Source organism: Rhinopithecus bieti, unplaced genomic scaffold (assembly GCF_001698545.2).
Source record: "Rhinopithecus bieti isolate Rb0 unplaced genomic scaffold, ASM169854v2 scaffold_10614, whole genome shotgun sequence".
Classification (NCBI taxonomy): domain Eukaryota; kingdom Metazoa; phylum Chordata; class Mammalia; order Primates; family Cercopithecidae; genus Rhinopithecus; species Rhinopithecus bieti.
Genome location: NW_016806893.1, coordinates 431,007 through 453,820, shown reverse-complemented (window position 1 = coordinate 453,820; position 22,814 = coordinate 431,007). Strand labels below are relative to the sequence as shown.

The 22,814-nt window shown below is 37.8% G+C and overlaps 1 protein-coding gene across 1 annotated transcript in view; it reads left to right on the top strand.

Annotated features, from left to right (window-relative positions):
- The window catches only part of HACE1 (HECT domain and ankyrin repeat containing E3 ubiquitin protein ligase 1), a 218,603-nt gene that overhangs the window by 108,885 nt on the left and 86,904 nt on the right, over positions 1 to 22,814 (top strand). The window contains 1 exon segment of the mRNA XM_017878558.1: positions 10,581 to 10,712. Within this exon segment, the coding sequence (XP_017734047.1) occupies positions 10,581 to 10,712 (132 nt within the window).

The following is a 22,814-nucleotide window of genomic DNA, read 5'->3' as shown; positions in this document are numbered from 1 at the left end:
TGCTCTGTCACTCAGACTGGAGTGCGGCGGTGTAATGTCTGCTCACTGCAGTCTCCACCTCCTGGTTCAAGCGATTCTTGTGCCTCAGCCACCCAAGTATCTGTGATTACAGGTGTGCGCCACCATGCCCAGATAATTTTTGTATTTTTAGTAGAGATGCGGTTTCACCATGTTGGCCAGGCTAGTTTCTTACTTCTGGCCTCAAGTGATTCACCTGTCTTGGCCTCCCAAAGTGCTGGGATTACAGGTGTGAGCCACCACACCTGGCCTGTGTTACTTCTTTATAGGGATTAAGAAGGTATAGAATGATTTGAGATAAAGTTTTTAGCAATATTAAGTTATGGCTCACTGTATTTCTCTCTTCTCCTTTTTAAGTTTATAACTTTCATTTATTTTGAAGTTTATTCCCCTAGCCTTTGTTACTGACTTTTAAGGGACTTCTTAGGAGCATCTCTGCTGAGGTGTGTTATGTGTTCATTATTGGAGAGCTGTTTTTCATTATGTTCTTTTAAGTACTTTTAATACGTTCATTGTAGAATTGGATAGCTAGTCAGAAAGGAAGAAAAAAGATAACAGAGGGAATGAGCACTTCCTATATTCCTTGCGTTCTGAGATGATCACAGTTAAAAAAAAAAAAAAAAAAACTTTTGTATTTGTAGTAGAGACGGGGTTTCACCGTGTTGGCCAGGCTGGTCTTGAACTCCTGACCTCAGGTGATCCACCCGCCGGCCTCCCAAAGTGCTGGGATTACAGGCGTAAGCCACTGTGCCCGGCCAGTAAAACCTTTTCTTAGAAACAGGGTCTCACTGTCACCCAGGCTGCGGTGTAGCGGCATGATCATAGCTCACTGCAACCTCAAACTCTTGGACTCAAGAAATCATCCAGCATCATCCTTCCAAGTAGCTGGGACTGTAAGTGTGTGTCACTGCCCTTGGCTAGTATATTTTGTATTTTTTTGTAGAGGTGGGGTCCTGCTTTGATGCCCAGGCTGGTCTTGAACTCTTGGCCTCAAGCAATCCTTTCACTTCTGCATCCCAAAGATAAAGTCACTGTTAACATTTTGTACTATTATTAGACTTATATTTTATATAAAGTAGTATTGGCCATTTTGCCATACCACTTTCTTTGGAAAAATAAGTTTATATATTTTTGAATCACATGGAGGTGGTGTGGGATATTGCTGAAGAGATTGTTGAAGTCCCAAAGTTTTAACCAAATTGTCATTATTTAGTGGAGCGTTATTTATTTTAGAAGTAGAGATAACAGGCTGGGCGCGGTGGCTCATGCCTGTAATCCCAGCACTTTGGGAGGCCGAGTCAGGTGGATCACGAGGTCAGAAGATAGACCATCCTGGCTAACATGGCGAAACTCCGTCTCTACTAAAAATACAAAAAATTAGCCGGGCGTGATGGCACATGCCTGTAGTCCTAGCTACTCAGGAGGCTGAGGCAGGAGAATGATGAGAACCCGGGAGGCGGAGCTTGCAGTGAGCCGAGATCGTGCCACTGCACTCCAGCCTAAGCGACAGAGCGTGACTCTGTCTCAAATAAATAAATAAATAAATAGGAAGTAGAGATAACATAGAATTATGTTACTGTTGAGGAGCTGATTTGAAATCATGGCAGAAAATGTTAAGTTTTATTTATTATACATTCCTTTGATAGTATTTATATTTGAATCTTTTAATTTGTGAATAGAGAATAATACTGAATGTTTACTTACCTTGCTGATTTTCAAGGCCTTTATGATTAAAATTGGGGATGAGGTATAGAAAAACAACTTTCCTAAGATTTTGAATGGCTTATTATAGAATAAACTCAATCACGATTATTATATGGGGTCTACAATTCCTATAAAAATTCAGATTTTGTTATTTTTAATAATATAATAACAGCTATTCTGTAAGGAAAGACTGTATTCTGAATATACATCCTATATACATAGTATGCTTAGTGATATGGTAGGTGCAACACAGCGTTATGAAACCCTAGAAATGACATATATCTTTCCTTAGGACACTAACCAGTTTAGGCATGATGGTTCAGTGTTAATATAATCTGTTTTAATTGCATAAGATTTTATCTGTTAATTTCTTCCCTTCCTGTACTTTAAGGGAGGTGGAATAGAAAATTTGTAAAAATAAAATTTTTATTTAACAAAATTATTCATGTATGTATTTAAAGAATCAAATATTCTACATGGCTTGTAGAAAACAGTCTTTTGGCCTTCCTCCCCAACCTCCAAACTTCCCACTCCCTGAACAACTTCTCTCAACCAATTTTATTTTTTTGAAACGGAGTCTCGCTGTCTCCCAGGCTGGAGTGCAATGGCACAATCCCAGCTCACTGCAGCTTCCACCTCACGGGTTCAAATGATTCTCCTGCCTCAGCCTCCCAAGTAGCTGGGATTATGGGCACCGCTACCATGCCCAGCTAATTTTTTTTTTTTGAGACAGAGTTTCACTCTTGTTGCCCCGGCTAGAGTGCAATGGTGCTATCTTGGCTCTCTATAACCTCCACCTACCAGGTTCAAGAGATTCTCCTGCCTCAGCCTCCCGAGTAGCTGGGATTACAGGCATGTGCCACCATGCCTGGCTAATTTTGTATTTTTAGTAGAGATGGGATTTCTCCATGTTGGTCAGGCTGGTCTCGAACTCCTGACCTCGGGTGATCGCCTGCTTCGGCCTCCCAAAGTGCTGGGATTACAGGTGTGAGCCACCACACCCGGCTAATTTTGTATTTTTAGTAGAGACAGGTTTTCTCCATATTGGTCAGGCTAGTGTTGAACTCCCGACCTCAGGTGATCCACCCGCCTTTGGCCACCTGAAGTGCTGGGGTTACAGCTGTGAGCCACTGCGCCTGGCCTCTCTCAGCTATTTTAATGGATTTTAAAATGTTGTCTCTGTATATTTAAATAGCATGCTAAATGCTACTTCTTGGTTTTTTGGTTTTAGGCATCGCCTGTTGACTTTCTGGAAGATGAGGCTATTCTCTTTTTCAGCCCTTCCTCCCACCCTGTCATCACTTTACCCTTGTATCCCTCCAATAAAATTATTGTAATTTTAGTTAGATCATTTTGTGTGTTTTATATTTTTGACTACACGAAAACTATTCATAGTTAAGGCAAATAGTTGGTTATAGTTGCTTTCCTTTTTTGCATGACATTTTATTTTCCTGTAGTTAATGATTGCCTTTTTTAAAAATTAAGATAATTGTAGATTCACATGCAGTGCTAAGAAATAATAGAGAGAGAGAGAGATGCCCTGCACTTTTTGCCTAGTTTCCTCCAGTGGTAACATTTTGCAAAATTATAGTATAATATTACAATAAGGACATGGACACTGATACAATCCATCTTACTGAGATTTCCTCAGTTTTATTTTATTTTATTTTTTTGAGACAGAATCTCGCTCTGTTGCCCAGGCTGGAGTACAGTGGTGCAATCTCAGCTCACTGCAACCTCCGCCTCCTGCGTTCAAACAATTCTCCTGCCTCGGTCTCCCAAGTAGCTGGGACCACAGGCGTGTGTCACCATGCCCGGCTGATTTTTGCACTTTTACTAGAGATGGGGTTTCACCATGTTGGTCAGGCTGGTCTTGAGCTCCTGACCTCAGGTGATCTACCTGCCTTGGTCTTCCAAAATACTGGGATTACAGGTGTGAGCCTCTGTGCTTGGCCTTCTTCAGTTTTAATTGTATGTGTGTGTATGTTTATGTATTTTAAGTTCTATTCATTTTTATTACCTGTGTAGGCTACCTGTGTAGTTTTATTACCTGTACATGGTAGATTTTCACCACCATAGTCAATATTGTGAACATTTCTAACACCACAGAGATATGTCATGTTGCCCTTTTGTAACCATACCTTTCCCTTTGTCCTTCATATCCCATGGCTAACCTATAGCAACCATTAATTTGTTTTCCATTAGTCATTTTAGGAATGTTACAGAGATGGAATTATATTGTGTGGAACCTTTGGGGATTGGGCTTTTTTTTTTTTTGTCATATTCCCTGGAGACTTACCTAGGTTATACTTATCAATAGTTTGTTCCTTTATAATGCTAAATAGTATTCCATCCAGTAGTGGATATACCACCATTTGTTTGACTATTTACCTGTTAAAAGACATTTGGGTCACTTCTGGTTTGGGGCTATTATGAGTAAAGCTGTTAAAAACATTAGGGTACACATTTTTGTGTGGACATAAGTTTTGTTTTCTGGGATAAATGTCCAGGAATGCAGTTGTTTTCCATAGTGGCTATACTAATTCACATTCCCACCAACAGTGTATGACAGTTCCTGTTTCTTGACATCCTCGCCAACATTTCTTATTGCCTGTCTTTTGGATATAAACCATTTTAACAGGGGTGAGATGGTACCTCATTGTAGTTTCTTTGATGATCAGTGATGTTGAGCACCTTTTTATATACCTGTTTTCCATTTGTATGTCTTCTTTTGAGAAGTGTCTACTCAGATCTTTCATTTTTTTTAATCAATTTTTTTTTTATTACTATAGAGTTGTTTGAGTTTGTTATATATTCTGGTTATTAATCCCTTGTCAGATGGATAGTTTGCAGTTATTTTCTCCTATTTTGTGGATTGTTTCTTTACTTTGTTGATTGTTTCCTTTCCTGTGCAGAAGCATTTTAACTTGAAGCAATCCTGTTTGTCCATTTTTGCTTTGGTTACTTTTGCTTTTACTCAAAAGCAAATTTACTCAAGAAGTTTACTTAAGGGGTATTACTCAAGAAAGCTTTGCCCAAACCAATGTCCTGGAGAGTTTCCCCAGTGTTTTATTTTAGTAGTTTCAAGTCTTAGATTTAAGTTTTAGTTCATTTTATTTGATTTTGTATATGGCAAGAGATACAGGGGCTAGTTTCATTTTTTGTTTATGGATATCCAGTTTTCCCAGCACCATTTATTGAAGGGATGGTCCCTACTCCCAGTGTGTGTTCTTGGCACCTTTGTAGAAAATGAGTTCACTGTAGATGCATGGATTTGTTTCTGGGTTATCTGTTCTGCTCCGTTGGTCTGTGTGTCTCTTTTTATACCAGTACCATGCTGTTTTGGTTACTATAGCTCTGTCGTATAATTTGAAGTCAGGTAATGATATTCCTCCAGTCTTTATCTTTTTACTCAGGATGGCTTTTGTTATTCTAGACCTTTTGTGATTCCATGTAAATTTTAGTATTATCTTTTCTGTTTCTGTGAAGAATGTCATTGGTATTTTGATAGAGAATACATTGAATCCATAGATTGCTTTGAGTAGTATGGACATTTTGACAGTATTGATTCTTCCAACCCTTAGGAATATTTTTTCATTTTTTGTGTGTGCCTTCTTCAGTTTCTTGCATCTTTTTTTTATAGTTTTCTTTTAGATATCTTTCACTTCTTTGGTTAAGCTGATTCCTAGGTATTTTATTTTATTTGTAGCTGTCATAAATGGGATTACTTTCTTCTTTTTCAGGTTGTTTGCTGCTGACATCGGAATGCTACTGATTTTTGTATGTTGGTTTCATATTTTGCAGCTTACCTGTTTACCAGTGCTAACAGTTTTTTGGTGGAGTCTAAGTTTTTCCAATACAAGATCGTATCATCTGCAGACAAAAATAATTTGACATCTTTCTTTCTAATTTGAATGTCTTTTGTTTCTTTCTTTTCCCGATTGCTCTACCTAGGTTTTCCAGTACTGTTTTTAATAATGGTGTTAAGAGCAAAAGTTAAATCTTTTGAAGAGCAAAAGTTTTATTTTGAAGTCAAATTGATCAGTTTTCGCATTATGGGTCATGTTTTTGGTATCAAGAACTCTTTGCGTAGCCCTTGATCCTAAAGATTTTCTCCTATCTTTTCTTCTAAAAGTTTTATGTTTCTGTGTTTTACGGTTAAGTCTATGATCTCTTTCGAGTTACTGTTTGCATAAGATATGAGGCTTAGGTCAAGGCTTCCTTTTTTTTTTTTTTCCGCCTGTGAATGTCCAGTACTAGCACTGTTTGTTGAAAGGGCTGTCCTTTCTGCGTGAATGTGGTTTTGCATCTATCGCAAAAATCAGTTGGGCATATTTGTGTGGACTCACTTGTGGACTTTCTGTTCATTCCACTGATCTGTGTGTCTCTACTAATCTCTCTGCTAATACCACACTGTCTTGATTACTGTAGCTGTAAGTCTTTCTTTCTTTTTTTTTTTTTTTTTTTTGAGATGGAGTCTCACTTTTTTGCCCAGGCTGGAGTGCAGTGGCGCGATACCGGCTCACTGCAAGCTCTGCCTCCAGGGTTCACGCCATTCTCCTGCCTCAGCCTCCTGAGTAGCTGAGACTACAGGCGCCTGCCACCTCGCCCAGCTAATATTTTGTATTTTTAGTAGAGGCGGGGTTTCATCGTGTTAGCCAGGATGGTCTCTATCTCCTGACCTCATGATCCACCTGCCTCAGCCTCCCAAAGTGCTGGGATTACAGGCTTGAGCCACCGCTCCCAGCCTGTAGCTGTAAGTCTTAATAACAGATAGAATAATTCCTCTCACTTTATTTTTCTTTGTCAGGATTGTGTTAGCCATTCTGATTCCTTTGCCTTTCCATATAAATTTTGCAATAAACTCGTCTATGTCTACAAAAAAACCTTGCTGGAATTTTGATTGGAGTTGCTTTAAACTGATAGGGGAGAATTGTTATCTTTACTATGTTGATTGAGTCTTTTAATCCTTAAACGCAGTATGTCTCCACACTTACTTAGGTCTTTGATTTTTTTCGTTAGAATTTTGTACAGCACAGTCTAGGGATTTTGTGCATGTTTTGGTGAGCATATAACTATTTCATTTTCTTTGGCATAATTGTAAATGGCATTGTGTTTTTAATTTGAGTTTATGCATGTTCAGATGGAAATGCAGTTGGTTTTTGTGTGTTAATTATGTGTCTTGCAATCTTGCTGAACTCACTTATTAGTTTTAGGGGATTTGGGGCAAATTGCTTGGGATTTTCTACATAGACAGTCATGTTGTCGGCATGTAGAGACAGTTTTTTGTTTGTTTATTTGTTTAGACAGTCTCATTCTGTCACCCAGGCTACAGTGCAGTGGCACGAACTTGGCTCACTGCAACCTCCGCCTCCTGGATTCAAGCAATTCTCCTGCCTTAGCCACCTGAGTAGCTAGGATTACAGGTGTGTGCCACCACGCCCAGCTGATTTTTGTATTTTTAATAGAGATGGGGTTACACCCTGTTGGCCAGGCTGGTATTGATCTCCAGACCTCAGGTGATTCACCTGCCTCGGCCTCCCAAAGTGCTGGGATTACAAGCATGAGCCACCGCGCCAGGCCTTTCTTTCTTTCTTTTCCAGTTTGTATGTCTTTGATATCTGTTTTGTGCCCTACTGCTTTACTAAAGTTTTCTTATAACTTATTACTAATTCATTACCAAAGTCTCTCTCAGCTTGATAAATATCCTCTTAATATGTATGCAGTACCTTTCATGTCCTTGGTTATGTCTTGAAGGAGTCTCTTAAGGAGACTTCTGTGCTCTCTTGGCTGGGTTGGTTGATACCTAGGTCTGCTGCACAGTTGTTTGGAATGTCTCATCATCATCCTGGGGATTCCTTTTGCTTTTTTCTTGCTTTGGGTTCTCTGTTATATGGGTCTCATATCCATCTTTTCTGGTAACTGTTCTCTCACTCTGATGGAGCACAACCCTGACAGTTTCCTGAGAAAAAGTGTGCATGGGAGATGTGTTGCCACCTTGCATGTTTGATATGACTCTAGTCTTTGAGTCTGATTATGTGATTGACAGTTTAGCTGACAGTCTAGATGAGACATCATTTTTCCTTAGAATTTTGAGAGCATTGCTTTGTTGTCTTCTTACTTTGTTTTGAAGTTTAGTACTATTTTGATTCTTGATTGTTTATATGAAACCTGTTTTGATTTTTCTCTCTAGAAACTTACAGAATCTACTTTGTCCATGGTGTTCTAAAATCCTGTGATTATTATATCTTAATTTGGCTTTATTTTATCCATTTAGCTGGATAATACTGAGACCCTGTCAACCTGGAAACTCATGTAATGGGAACTTATGAGAAATATCCATAAATTGTTACTTTCATGATTTCTTTTTCTGTCTTTTCTCTGTTTTATTTTTTCCCCAACTCCTGTTATTTAAACTTTAGACCTATTCACACTAGCCCTTTAATTTTCCTACTTGTTCTCATTTCTTCATTTCTTTTATCTTTTTACGTTTAGGGAGACTTCCTCAATATTTCTTCTAAATCTTCTTTTGAGTTTGCACGTCTCTATCGTAGTATTAATTTCCAAGAGTTTTTTTTTTTCTTGTTTCTCTCAAAAAATAGTATCCTTTTCTCATTTCAAGGACGCAATCAGTATGTTCTGTCTCTGACAGTATTAAATATAGTTTTTCCTTGAATATTCATGGTTCTTTTCCCCTACTTTTGCTTTAAAAAATTTTGTATTTTGTCTTTCAAATTAGATGTGTTTATCAAATGTTTGGTGGAAATGGAAAAAGCTATTTGAAGACTGTCAGCATGAGTGAGGTTTGTTCACTAGGGGCTTCAGTGTAGGATGATCTCCTTGGACATTTGCCTCTTGGACCTTTCTAGTGTCGATCTCTTTAGGCATTTACTCTTGAGCTGGTCATACTCCTCAGAGAAGACTCTTTCAACTGCCCTGAAGATGTTAACGGTCTGTGTGCCGGATAGAGAAGAATGCTTTGTAAAATCAATAGTCAGTATTTAAACTTGTACTTAATCTCCCCTTTTTAATGTGGTATTCCTGGTTTAATGTGCCTGGTGTCTCTTACCTAGAGACTGTTTTCAAGTCTCTTGCATTCTATCTGATTGAGGAGGGGCCATTACTGGCCTTGCACAGTTGGGGAGGGATAGAGATATGAGGCTCTAAATCTTGTTAGATAAACTTTCAGCCTCTTTTTCAAAAGGTGCATGGTGCTTACTATTGATTCTTGAGCCTTTTGGGAGTCCTGTAATCTGAATCACAGTTTTTGGGGGGATTTCTCTAGTACTGGTGTAACATTCTGACAAGTCAACAAGTATAATCTGACAAGATAAAAAGCATCATCTATTTTCTTTGCTTCCAAAACTTGCTGTTCTCTCCTCTGTATCTTTATGGATCTAGTCTTTAAGGAAATACTCTTTATTGTCATTTCTGGGGGTTTAGGGAATAAGTAGAGGCTGATGCATGGATTAAACCTGCCATTTTAAAACAGGGATTTCATGATTTTCTTTTTAATGAAAAAAAAACGTGAAAAATTAATGGATAGCGTAGTCCAAAGTTTTAACATTGATTATCTTTGAGTGGTAGACTCATAGGTGTTTTATGTATATTTTTATCCTCCTTTTTTTATTTATGCAAGATATATGTGTTACTTGTAAAATACAGGAAGTAAGGGAGATAGCATTGAGATGTTAATTACTTTTTAATTTAACGTTTGCTTCTGGGAAAGGAAAAATATCTAACACCTTTTCTCCAGAGACAAGCTATGCATAGAGTCCAGGATTATCTGAGAAGCAGAGTATTTGATGATCGGAAGCTTAGTATACTTACTATTTTGAACCATTGTGAGTTATTTTAAAACAATTTTTTTTTTTTTTTTTTTGAGACAGGTTCTCACTCTGTCACCTAGGTAGGAGTGCAGTGGCACAATCATAGCTCATTATAGCCTCAAACTCCTGGGCTCAAGGGATCCTCCCACCTTAGCATCCTGAGAAGCTAGGACCATAGGTGTATGCCATCATGCCCAGCTAATTTTTTTTTTTCTTTTTGAGACGGAGTCTTGCTCTGTTGCCACGCTGGAGTGCAGTGGCACGATCTCAGCTCACCGCAACCGCCGCCTCCTGGGTTCAGGCAATTCCCCTGCCTCAGCCTCCCAAATAGCTGGGATTACAGGCATACGCCAACACGCCCAGCTAATTTTTTATATTTTAGTAGAAACAAGGTTTCATCATGTTGGCCAAGATGGTCTTGATTTCCTGACCTCGGTGATCTGCCTGCCTTGGCCTCCCAAAGTGCCGGGATTACAGGCGTGAGCTACTGCGCCTGGCTGCCCAGCTAATTTTTAAATTTTTTATAGAAGCAGGTTCTCGCTACATTGCCCAGGCTGATCTTGAACTCATTTTATTCAAGCACCTCCTGCCTCAACTTCCCAAAGTGGAAGATTACAAACATGAGTCACCACTTCCAGCCGCATTGAGTTCTTGATTTTGAAATCTGTGGTAATGTAATCTGCATCTTGATACAGAAATTTTCCTCATATAAAACTTAGTTTCAGCTATTTGGGAGGCTGAGGCAGGAGGATCACTTGAGCTCAGGAGTTTGAGTCCAACCTGAACAACATAGCAAGACCCCAACTCTAAAAAGAACCCCAAACCCATAAATAAAACTTAAACAAATTAAAAAAAGGAAAAAAATTACATGGACTTAAAATACCTTTAGTTTTAAACCATTACACGGACTTAAAATGCCTTTAGATTTGCATGAGCAAGTCACGTTCAGCTAAGAAATAACATTATTTTTCTGCTGTTTTTATATAAAACACTACTACACAAACATTAAGTAACTAAATGGCTTCACAGATACACTGGCTGGCTGTGAATGGGCGGACAGAACTACTCCATGACCTTGTGCAGCATGTCAGTGATGTTGATGTTGAGGATGCCATGGGGCAGACAGCACTGCATGTTGCCTGCCAGAACGGTCACAAGACGGTAAGTTCAGCCATGAGGACTTTAAGCTGCATGTGTTTGTTTTTTAAAATTGAACTCATGAAAAGTTTTTCACTGTGCATGTTTGGGAACATGAAGCATAATAGCAAAATCTTGTTTTCTGCATCATATGGACTTTTTCTTTTTTGAGACAGGGTCTCACTTTGTTGCCCAGGCTGGAGTGCAATGGTGGTATCCTAGATCACCGCAGCCTTAAACTCCTGTGCTCAAGTGATCCTCCCACCTCAGCCTCCCGAGTAGCTGGAATTACATGCGTGAACCACTGCACCTGGCCCATATGGACTTCTGATAAATATATTCTGTATGGTTAGAAGAAATAGAAAATAGTGCTTTTGGGCTGGGAGCCGTGGCTCACAGCTGTAATCCCAGCACTTTGGAAGGCTGAGATAGGTGGATCGCTTGAGCTCAGGAGTTCAGCCTGGGCAACATGGCGAAACCCCATCTCTACTAAAAATACAAAAAAATTTAGCTGGGTATGGTGGCATGCACCGGTAGTCTCAGCTATTCCAGAGGCTGAAGTGGGAGAATTGCTTGAGCTCAGGAGTCAGCGGTTACAATGAGCCAAGACTGTGCCACTATACTCCAGCCTGGGTGACAGAGTGAGAGCCTGTCTCAAACAACAACAACAACAAAAACAGGAAAATAGTGCTTTTATATGTGCTCAAAATATTTGTAATTTGTATTTTGATTTTATTTCCAATTCATAGGTTTTAATAACCGAATATACTAAATTTTTTAATGTTGTGTATTCACACTTAATTTTAACATTTATAATGTTCATTCTGTTCTCAGTTTTAGCAAATAAAACTTCATATTTTATTTTATCTTTTGCCATTAAGCCTCAATTTTGGGGATTAGATAGTGAGGAAAGTGAGCAATGACACTGGTTAAATAGTATGAGTCAGGTTATCCTATTTTTCTGCTTGCATTGTGTGTGGTCCAAGTAACAGTTATTTTCTTTCTTTTTTTAATTTTTTAAACTATTTATTTATTTATTTATTTATTTATTTATTTATTTATTTATTTGAGACGGTGTCTCGCTCTGTCACCCAGGCTGGAGTGCAGTGGTGCGATCTCGGCTCACTGCAAGCTCCGCCTCCCGGGTTCACGGCATTCTCTTGCTTCAGACTCTCGAGTGGCTGGGACTACAGGCATGTGCCACCACACCCGGCTAATTTTTTGTATTTTTAGTAGAGATGGGGTTTCACCGTGTTAGCCAGGATGGTCTCGATCTCCTCACCTCGTGATCCACCTGCCTCAGCTTCCCAAAGTGCTGGGATTACAGGCGTGAGCCACCGTGCCTGGCCTCTTTCTTTCTTTTTTTTTTTTTTGAGACAGAGTCTCACTCTGTCACCCAGGCTGGAGTGCAGTGGCACAATCTCAGCTTACTGCAACCTCTGCCTCCCAGGTTTAAATGATTCTTGTGCCTCCCAAGTAGCTGGGATTACAGGTGTGCGCCACCACACCCAGCAACTTTTTGTATTTTTATAGAGATGGGGTTTTGCCGTGGTGGCCAGGCTGATCTTGAATTCCTGGTCTCAAGTGATCTGCCTGCCTCAGCCTCCCAAAATGCTGGTATTACAGGTGTGAGCCACCATGCCTGGCTATTTTCTTTCTTACTCTAGGTTTCTAAAATCATGCATTTGTTTTAGGACAATGCTTTCATGTTATTCCTGTGTCTTGACATTTGGCTTTTGAAATTGCTATTTCTCTCTCATTAAGAGACTTTACTGCCTTATATAAAGATTGAAAGTTAAGATTTTAGATTGAGTTTCTGCTTTGCTCTAATTTTCTACCCTGTTTATGTTTTTAAGTTTTTTTTTTTTTTTTTTTTTTTTTTTTTTTTTTAACATTTAACATTATTGGTAATAGAATATACAGGTGTGTGCCAGTAGTCTCAGCTACTTGGGAGGCTGAGGTGGAGAGGTCAAGATTAGGTAGAGAGATCCCTTTAGCCCAGGAGTTGTGGGTCATAGTGCACTATGCTGGTTGGATGTCCACACTAAGTTTGACATGAATATGGTGACCTCTCAGGATGCCAGATTGCCAGAGAGGTGAACCAGACCAGGTCAGAAACAGCAAGTCAAAACGCCCATGCTGGTCAGTTTGTGGGATCATGTCAGTGAATTGCCACTGCACCTCATCTCTTCAAAAAAAAAAAGCATGTAATTTATTTTCTTGCTGACCATAATAATAACAACGAAACCAACTCAAAGCAAAGTCTGTACCATTAGCTACAAGGATACAAAGTTTGTTTATTTATTTTTGTTGCAAACTTTCTGAGTCTTATCTCTTGTTGGGAGAAGGGAGAATTCCTAGTGGAATCTAGTCTTTTATCTCTTCAAACACTTTTTTCTTAACCTGGTTTCAGATTGTATGATCACAATTCACAGAATATTGGACTTCTTCAAGATAGTAGACAAAGGTTGACTTGTCTTATGTTTAATATGGTGTTGAAAAAGTGGAGGGATATAGGATCCTTTTTCTGTTTCCTAGAATTTTTTCTGAACACCATTGTTCATTTGTATTTTTTGTCTTTTCATCTGAAAACCAATGCAGTGTTTTCAGGTATATTCTTCTCATTAGTTTTTACTACTTAGAGTCAACATTATTAAATTTAAAAAGTATTCTATGTGGAAAAAAAAGATGTGAAATGTCCTAATCTTGAATGACCCAGGGTTTTAAGGCACTATTGCATATATTCTCATAGAGAATGAGTCTAGCCAATAGCTCTCAGAGGACAGAAGAGCACCTACTTTAATATAAACACCCTTTGCTATAACGGATGAGCAGAGTGTCATTTACTAAGACTTGCATACCCTACCTGTTGCCCAGGAACTTGGATAGGAAAATACTGGGATTCAGATTAGAAAAAGATCTGTAAAAGCTATTTTTAGCTGCTTTGAACCAGTACAGAAGCAAGAACTAAGAAAACCTTGTTCAAAACATGTGCATTACAGGCTGCATTAAAAATTTAGAATTGCCTTCTGAAGTTACTGAAAATTAGGTGGTATAAGTATAATATGCTCCATATGGTTTACAACCTAAAGCAAATGTGGTAAAGTAATGGAGAATTCCTCGTAGTCAGATGCCTTTGAACAATTATATTCTGAGAAGATTTATAGGGAGCCTGACTTCATTGTGGTGATGAGTTTCACAGAATGAGATTTTGCAGACAGAGTAGAGGAGGAAGGGTAGAAAAAGTCATGTTGACTTGTGGTTGGTTGTAATGGCCGACGGGATTCATAATAGTTGGTCAATTATAGTTACCTGCAATGATCATATACAGGTAAAGGGAATGCTTAGGACTGATTATTTTCTGAATCGTTATCTACGATGATCATGTAAATGTAAAGGGAATGCTTAGCACTGATTATTTTCTCAATCATTGTATGTATCTTTATTCCTTTTTCAATTAGGACAAAAGGGAATCTTGAAAAATTAGTCTATTTCTTTGCCTCCTGAACTATAGTTCTACAAATGAACTATAGTTCTACAAATCTGTGTTCATAGTTGTGCTAATACTGCCTATTTCAGAATTACTCATATATTTCTGGGACACATTCACATCTCAGTGTATAAGCATTAATTGTTTTATCTTGAGTTTGATGTGATTTACTGGGCTATGAAATATGATGTTATTATAGGATAAGGGTTACTGATTTATTAAAAACCATTTGTATATCTTTCCGTAAGTTGAACACCGAGTGTATAATTCTTTGTCAGGTATCCTAGTGACTCAGTGGCAAGTCAGTATGGCCTTTTTGTTGTCTCACTAGCCACTTCTTGCATAAATTCTTTAAAAAGTCTTCAGAACTGATGTCCATGTAGACCTATACCAGTGCATGTAAGTTTCAATATTTTATTTTTAAGCTTAGAAGCTTACATAATTCTGATTATATATATTTTATAGAATAAAATAGAAAACTTTAAATGGGGAAGAAACTCCATTAAGAAGTAAAGCACATCATCTCTTTTCACAGAGGCACGGGTGATAAATCCTCTGAAATTCGCCTTCTCATCTCGTTTTAGAGTAAATCTGAGGAGTGCATGAAAACATTTTGAGCAACTAGCTAAGCACCCTAAAACTTTGTAGATTATATAGCTAAATGCTATATTCTTGCTTCGGTGACAAGAAGTGCTTTTTCAAATTTATATTACATTTTTTAAGAATAAAAGATTCGGAAGAAAGATTCATTTTTGTCATAACTAAGAAATTGAGTAATCTTAATTATGATTTCATATAGATGCGGCTTTGCATTAGCGGTAAACATGATAAAGGTCTCATTTTCCTCTTGTTGGAAGGAAGTGGTTTGGGCGGTTGAAGAGTGCACTCTGGTTTTTGTCATTGTAGCATAATAGCACCGTGATTTTAAACTACTTCTATCCCTATTTAATAATGATCAGATGAAAGGAATCATAATAACTTCTTAATAATTTTATTTTTATATAACTTTTCTTAGATCAACTGTTAAACTCCATTCTTAGCTGTAATATCAGAATTCTGGTATGTCTTTGGATACTAATTTCAAAACATCATTTCAAAGTTTGGTTATTCAACTGGAGATGATATAATTTTACTGGTGATATAATTAAGGAAAATGTTGTGAACACTTTGGAAGGCATTTAACAGCAGTAATAACTACTGCTATTATGATTGTTATTAATATGCGTGATGTGATTCTGTAAAAGTACACAGATCAGTATCTAGACCCTTTATTCATCTATGCTTATACAAGAAGCTGGGCCTTGTTGATTTTTAATTTCAGTTTTAGAAAGTTGAGTAAAACCTAACACTATTCTCTGTAGGTATAATTTATTAACACTTTTTGGACCATAAATTAAACCTAGTTTTGGTAACTTTTCTTTAAGATTTATAAATGTGTTGAATTGCCAAAATGATTAACTACAGTCTTCTCAGAATAACGTGGATTTAGAAACCGTAGAGAACTGTCAAATAGTTCAGTCTAAAATTCTGTAAGTTAGATTACATGGCAGGATTAGTTAGGGACTAATTTGTAATTTATTTAAAATAAATTTCATTTTATCAAAATAAACCTTATTAAGTTTTTGTAACTAAATACAAAGCTTCACAAACAATATAAAATGATAGTTGAACCCTTAGTATAATAGACTATATTAGATAGAACTGACTGCATTTTTTAACTAAAATCATAGATTTGTTAAGGAACAGTGCTCAACCCTACATTCAGTCAGCTCTCTTGGTGTCTTTAGCCAGCTTCCAAGTTTTTCATCCATTACTGGATAGCTGTGCAAACTTAATTGAAAACATTTTCCAGACATTAATTGGATTCAGCCTTGAGGCATAAAGGTAGGTAGCCTAACATTTCAGAGTATATATCTAGGGTCAGAGTAATTGTATTTATTCTAATGCTAGAATTCTCCTTTAATCATTTCTAAGAAGTTGAAGCAAATAGTAGAAAGTTCTCTTACCACTGTTACTTTTATAACACAACTGGATGATAATGATTTTTACTGGATACTTTGTAGGAGTTCAAAGTTCTTAATAGGTGAAGGTGGACAGATTTCTAGAAAAGATGTGTGTAAACCAGTCACTGATTAGTGAGTTGGGAGTTTTACTTAGTGTATAAGTTATTTGTGCATTGCCATAACTCATGTCATCAGAATTATTTTTAATTAAAAAATTAAGTAAGGACACTTTGTTGTTTGGTCTCCTTTTAGCTAGTGATAATACCACAACTTTGATTTTTACTTAGAGTTTTATTATTGAATATCTATTCCTTTTTACTTTGATCAGTGTTTTGAGAGTTGACATTGATAAAGTAGGGCTGCCCTGGATTTCTTGCTTTGTAATTTATCAGTGTATTGGGCACAGGTGGTCTTGGTTAGTCACTGCCTTCAATTAAATGACTTGAGATTGACCTACACATTAGGTTTGTACGTTCGTTTTACTCAGGAGATTGTTTTATCACTTGAAAGGTTATGAAGTCTGTTGAAATACGTCATTTTTTCTTAAGGCTCTCTTGAAGGCCGTATGAAAATCCCCTATGCTTTTCTTTTTCGGTTCCTCCACAATAGTTTCTTATTCTGTAAGGAGGAGGGAATCCCATTCTAGATAATCAATGACTAGAATAGTTTTTTTGGTGGGTAGAGAAGGGGCAGAATTGGGCCGGGAATTTGCAATTCTAAATTTTTTTGAAAGTGTTTTGTCGATCCAATTTTAGGCATATAGTTCTTAAAATTATGTATATTAATGTAGTGTAGCTCTTAAAATTATGTATATTAACTTGAAAAATACATTGGTAATCAGCTATCAGTCACATATTTATGTTGGCATGCTTTTACATGTTTACATTTAGTAAATTGTAAGCTACTGCACTTAATTTTAGCAAGTAAATGAGAAGCCATATAGTTTTAAAAATAGAAGCTGTGACCATCATTGTAAATCACAATTGTTAGGTTTTTTGGACTTCATGGCTTATAGATCAGTGCAGTTTTCACAAAAGTATTTGTGGGATTTTAGGGGCAAGAAATTTGCTAAAATGAATTGAATCCAAATCATAGAAAATCCTGATTTATTTTTCTGGATAGCACTGATCACCATCTAGTACATTACAAATTTTGTTTATTTACATCTTGTCACTTTATCTTCCCTTTCCACTATATACTTCATGAAGGCAGGTTTTTTTGTCTGTTTTGTTCATTGTTTGAACTCGAGTATCTAGAGTAGGGCATAGCACCTAATTTAGAGCAGTGGTCCCTAACTTTTTTGGCACTAGGGACCAGTTTTGTGGAAGACAAGTCTTCCACAGTTAGAAGTCGCGGGGATGGTTTCCGGATGAAACTGTTCTACTTCAGATGGAACTTACGCCTGAATCTTTCATGGGCAGCTCACAAAAGAGTTCATGCTCCTATGAGAATCAAATGTTGCTGCTGATCAGACAGGAGGCAGAGCTCAGACAGTGATGTTCACGTGCCTGCCACTCACCTCCTGCTGTGTGGCCTGGTTCCTAACAGCCCGGGGATTGGGGACCCCTGATTTAGAGTAGTGTGTAACACACTATCTAGAGGAGGGCGTAGTACATAATGGGTATAGATTTTTGTTGAAAGATGGAAGAAACTGGTGGACAGTGTCCAGGTTCTTGGCATTTTGAACAAAGAATTGGACAAAGTGCACAAACAAAGAATGAAGCATCAAAAGCAGGTATTTATTGAAAACAAGTACACTCCACAGGGTGGGAATTGGCCCAAGCAGCTGCTCAAGGGTCTGGATACAGAATCTTCTGGGGTCTAAATACCCTATATACGTTTCCCATTGGGCACTTGGCGGATTGGAGGAACATTTTATCTACAAGTGTAGCTATTGAAAACTTTACTAAAAATATGTTTCTTTTAATAGTTGCATGTTTTGAGGATCTTAATTGGACTTTTTTTAAAAAATAGAAAAGTAGATTTATGAATGGAAAATAATGGTGACCTCATGTAAATGAAATGGTGGCCTGCAATCAATCAGAGGCTGAAGTTACAAAGGTCACACCCCTATGCAAACATCTGATTGGTTGTGGTAAGCAACCTATCAGAGGTTAAAGTGAAGTTAGGAAGTTGCACTTCTGTGCAATTGAAGACTTGGCCCTCAGTCGGATTGGTTGCACATAGCTACCTTCAGTTAGTCTGACTGGTTGCTATGTGCAGCCAATCAGAGGTTGGTTGCTATGTGCAACCAATCAGAGGCTGAAGTGAAGTTACAGAGTTACACTCCTATGCAAACATCTGACTGGTTGCTTTTTGCAACCTATCAGTGGTACTTTCAATTTCCCATCTGCCTCGCAAAAGAGGTGGGGGTTTGAAAAAGGGAGTAGTCTCTGGTCCTTTTGTTACTTAGGTGTGGAAAGTTAGGGTTTTCCTTTCAATATATTTCTGGGAAGTTAGGGTGAAATGGCCTTAGGTTCCCTGCCTCCAGACCCTATTCTCCTGCCTCAAAACCACTCAAATGCAGTATCATTTTGATCAATATATTCTGCCATTTTCTTTGCATTTCTAAATGTTTGTCACTTTTTTCCTTTTATATCTTTAAGTGGAGTATATATTGATAGTGCTGATTCTCACAAGAGGTTGTATCCGTTTGTATCTATTGCTGAAAATATCTCCTTTTGAGAATCCTTAGGGATTTTAAAAGTTTATTCTAGAATTTATTCTCTTGAATTATGTTGTGCCTTATGCTTTGATACAATTTAAAACTCTCAGGTAGTGTTGTTTCTTCAAGAACATTTATGTATTTGTTTTAACTTAATAAATGCTCAGAGGACATTTTTTTCTACCTAAGTTTTAACCTTTGGGCACACGTGAACAGTTTTCACATAGTTGAAAACATTGATTATCTTGTAGCACTTTGGAAGAGTGTATGTGGAGTCTTGAAACTCCGTTGTTAAATTCTAGTTGTTAAGACCAGGCAATAAATACCTCATTACAGTTCTATATACCTATTTGTCATTCATGATATCTCAATATCATATGTGTGTGTTGTCAACAAGAAAATAATTTGTTATTGTGGTTAGACCTTTTGCTTTACCACTGAAATATTGTTACTCTGGATTATTTGAGAATGAGAATCCATTTTGCACACTAGTGTACGTCCAATTAAGGAGTAGTAAGAGACTCAGGAGGGCGCACCCTCCGAACAAGGCTTAGTAGAAACAGCCAGAATAGTAATAGGATGGGTTAGATAAGTGTTAACAGCCTCTGTCCCCTCGCCTAACACTAATTAGACCTTCCTTATTCTCCTTACCACTCATCACTGTGCAGTCTGCTAATTGTTGAGGTGAGTACATTTTAAGTTCCTTCTGTACTTGAATTATCTTTACTTCCTGTCCTCAGAGAAATGACTGGAGAGTTTTTTAAAACTGTGATTCAGGTTGTCTGTGACTTTCTAGCAGCTTTTCTTATTATGTCATTTAATCAATAATTGACTGAATTTTGCATTTTCCTTTCCCTTCCTGTTCAGAGCTTTTTCAAAAAGAAAACAGCAAGCAAACATCTTTTTTTTGTTAAGTCACAAAGATAGATGACTTTGCATTCATTTCAGTGCTGCAAGGCTATTTTTTATTCTTTCAAATTCCTTTATACATTTTTATTCTTATTCTAAGGGAAGTAGGTTTTTCTGTTTTTTGATTTTACTTTTATTGGGGGATTGGAGGAACATTTTATCTACGAGTGTAGCTATTGAAAACTTTACTAAAAATATGTTTCTTTTAATAGTTGCATGTTTTGAGGATCTTAATTGGACTTTTTTTTAAAAAATAGAAAAGTGGATTTATGAATGGAAAATAAAATGCTGGAACAAGTAACTTCCAATTTGTTTTATTTTTTTTTTTGAGACAGAGTCTCTCTCTGTTGCCTAGGCTGGAGCAATGGCATGATCTTGGCTCACTGCAACCTCTGCCTCCCGGGTTCAAGCGATTCTCCTGCGTCAGCCTCTGAAGTAGCTGGGATCACAGGCACCCGCCACCATGCCCAGCTAATTTTTGTATTTTTGATAGAGACAGTGTTTCACCATGTTGGCCAGGCTGGTCTTGAACTCCTGACCTCAGGTGATCCACCCGGCCTCCCAAAGTGCTAGGATTGTAGGTGTGAACCATCGCGCCCGGCCTCCAATTTTTTAATCAAGTGTTTTTCTCTCTTAAAAAAAATTGATGTCTTTGTAGGATATATTAAAAGTAATGGCAAGAACCACAATTACTTTTTCACCAACCACATGCAAGGCTATGACGGTTTATATTGTAAATCACGCTTTTTTTCTAAGATTTGCTTCAAATTTATCTCACCAGTTAGTTGAGAACAGTAGAGGAATATGTTAGTCTAATGGCTAAATTGTTTTTATATTGTAAGCTCTACAGTATAAATAGAAATACAGAAGCACTATAAAAAATATATGGTTAAAATACCATTACTTTTTTTTTTTTTTTGGAGACAGAGTACAGGCTGGAGTGCAGTGGTGCGATCTCTGCTCATTGCAACCTCCGCCTCCTGGGTTCAAGCAATTCTTCTGCCTCAGCCTCCTGAGTAGCTGGGATTACAGATATGCACCACCACGCCAGGCTAATTTTTGTGTTTTTAGTAGAGACAAGGTTTCACCGTGTTGGCCAGGCTGGTCTTGAACTTCCGACCTCAAGTGATCCGACTGCCTCAGCTTCCCAAAGTGCTAGGATTACAGGTGTGAGCCACCACGCTCAGCCTACTTTTTTTATTTTTTATTTATTTAGAGATAGGGTTTCACTCTGTTGAACCGGATGGAGTGTAGTGGTGTGATCATAGCTCACTGTAATCTTGAACTCCTGGGCTCAAGTGTTTCTTCTGCCTCAGCCTCCCAAGTAGCTAGGGCTGCAAGCACACCCCCCCCCCCTGGCTAATTTTTTTTTTTTTTTTTTTTTTTGAGACAGGCTGGAGTGCAGTGGTGCGATCTCGGCTCACTTCAAGCTCTGCCTCCTGTGTTCATGCCATTCTCCTGCCTCAGCCTCATGAGTAGCTGGGACTAGAGGCACCTGCCACCACACCTGGATAAATTTTGTATTTTTTTTTAGTAGAGACGGGGTTTCACCATGTTAGCCAGGATGGTATTGATCTCCTGACCTTGTGATCTGCCCGCGTCGGCCTCCCAAAGTGCTGGGATTACAGGCTTGAGCCACCACGCCCGGCCCACGCCTGGATAATTTTTTAAAAAATTTATAACTTTCTTTTTTAGAGATGGTGGTCTCACTATGTTGCCCAGATTGGTCTTGAAGTCCTGGCCTCAAGCAGTCCTCCCACTTTGGCCTCCCAAAGCCTTGTGATTACAGGCATAAAAATAGCATTACTTTAAAACCATACACAAGTAGCTGTCTAGGTACTTAAGCTTTATTCTGTAATAGTTATTTAGTAGGGAGTTACTAGATTATCTGTGATTAATGTAGTTTATGAAGATATGTCAGATTAGGCATAATACTATTTAGTAATCTGAATTCAGAAGAATTATAATGCCTATGTTTTGGTCAGTAGAATAGTGATTATAAACATGGACTTGGGTTTGAATCCCTGCTTCATTGTTTGTGTGTTGGGGTACAGATGACATGATCTCTTTGACACTCAGTTTTGTGCTTATAAAAGTGAAGAGAATATCACCTTTCTCACAAGATGCATTAAATGAAATGATAAATGCTTATTAGCACACTGTCTGGGTACATATTAGTGTTATTTACATTATATCATTACATAGTTTTTAACATTATAGTTTATATAAATATATAGTATATTTTGTTAAAATTCCTTTATTACAGTTTCTTTCTGGATTGCTAGGTTTTAATTGCATATTAATATATATTTTCAGTGTATTGGCTTTCATCTCTTCTGAGCCAGGTGAGAGTTGAAGACTTATTTTCTATAATTTCTTTTTTTTTTTTTTTTTAAGTTCAGGGGTACAAATACAGATTTGATACATAGGCAAACTTGTGTCATGGGGGGCTTTGTTGTAGAGATTATTTCATCACGTAGGTATTAAGCCTTGTATACATTAGTTATTTTGCCTCATCCTTTCCCTCCTCCCACCCTCCATCCCTTTGAAAGGCCTCAATGTATATTGTTCCCCTCTGTATCCATGTGTTCTCATCATTGAGCTCCCACTTTATTAGACAGAACATAAGTATTTGGTTTTCTGTTCCTGTGTTAGTTTGCTAAAGAGAATGACCTGCAGCTCCATTCATGTTCCTGAAAAGGACATTGTCACGTTCTTTTTTTATGGCTGCATAGTATTCTGTGGTATATGTGTACCTCATTTTCTTGATCCAGTCTACCATCAGTGGGCGTTTAGGTTGATTCCATGTCTTTGCTATTGTGAATAGTGCAGCAGTGAACAAATGTGTGCATGTGTCTTTATAAAAGAATGATTTATATTTCTTTTGGGTTTATACCCAGTAATGGGATTGCTGGGTCAAATGGTATTTCTGTCCTTAGGTCTTTGAGGAATCACCACACTGTCCTCTACAATGGCTGAAGTAATTTACTCCCACCAACAGTGTATAAGCCTTCCTTTTTCTCTACAACCTTGCCAGCATCTGTTGTTGACTTTTTTTT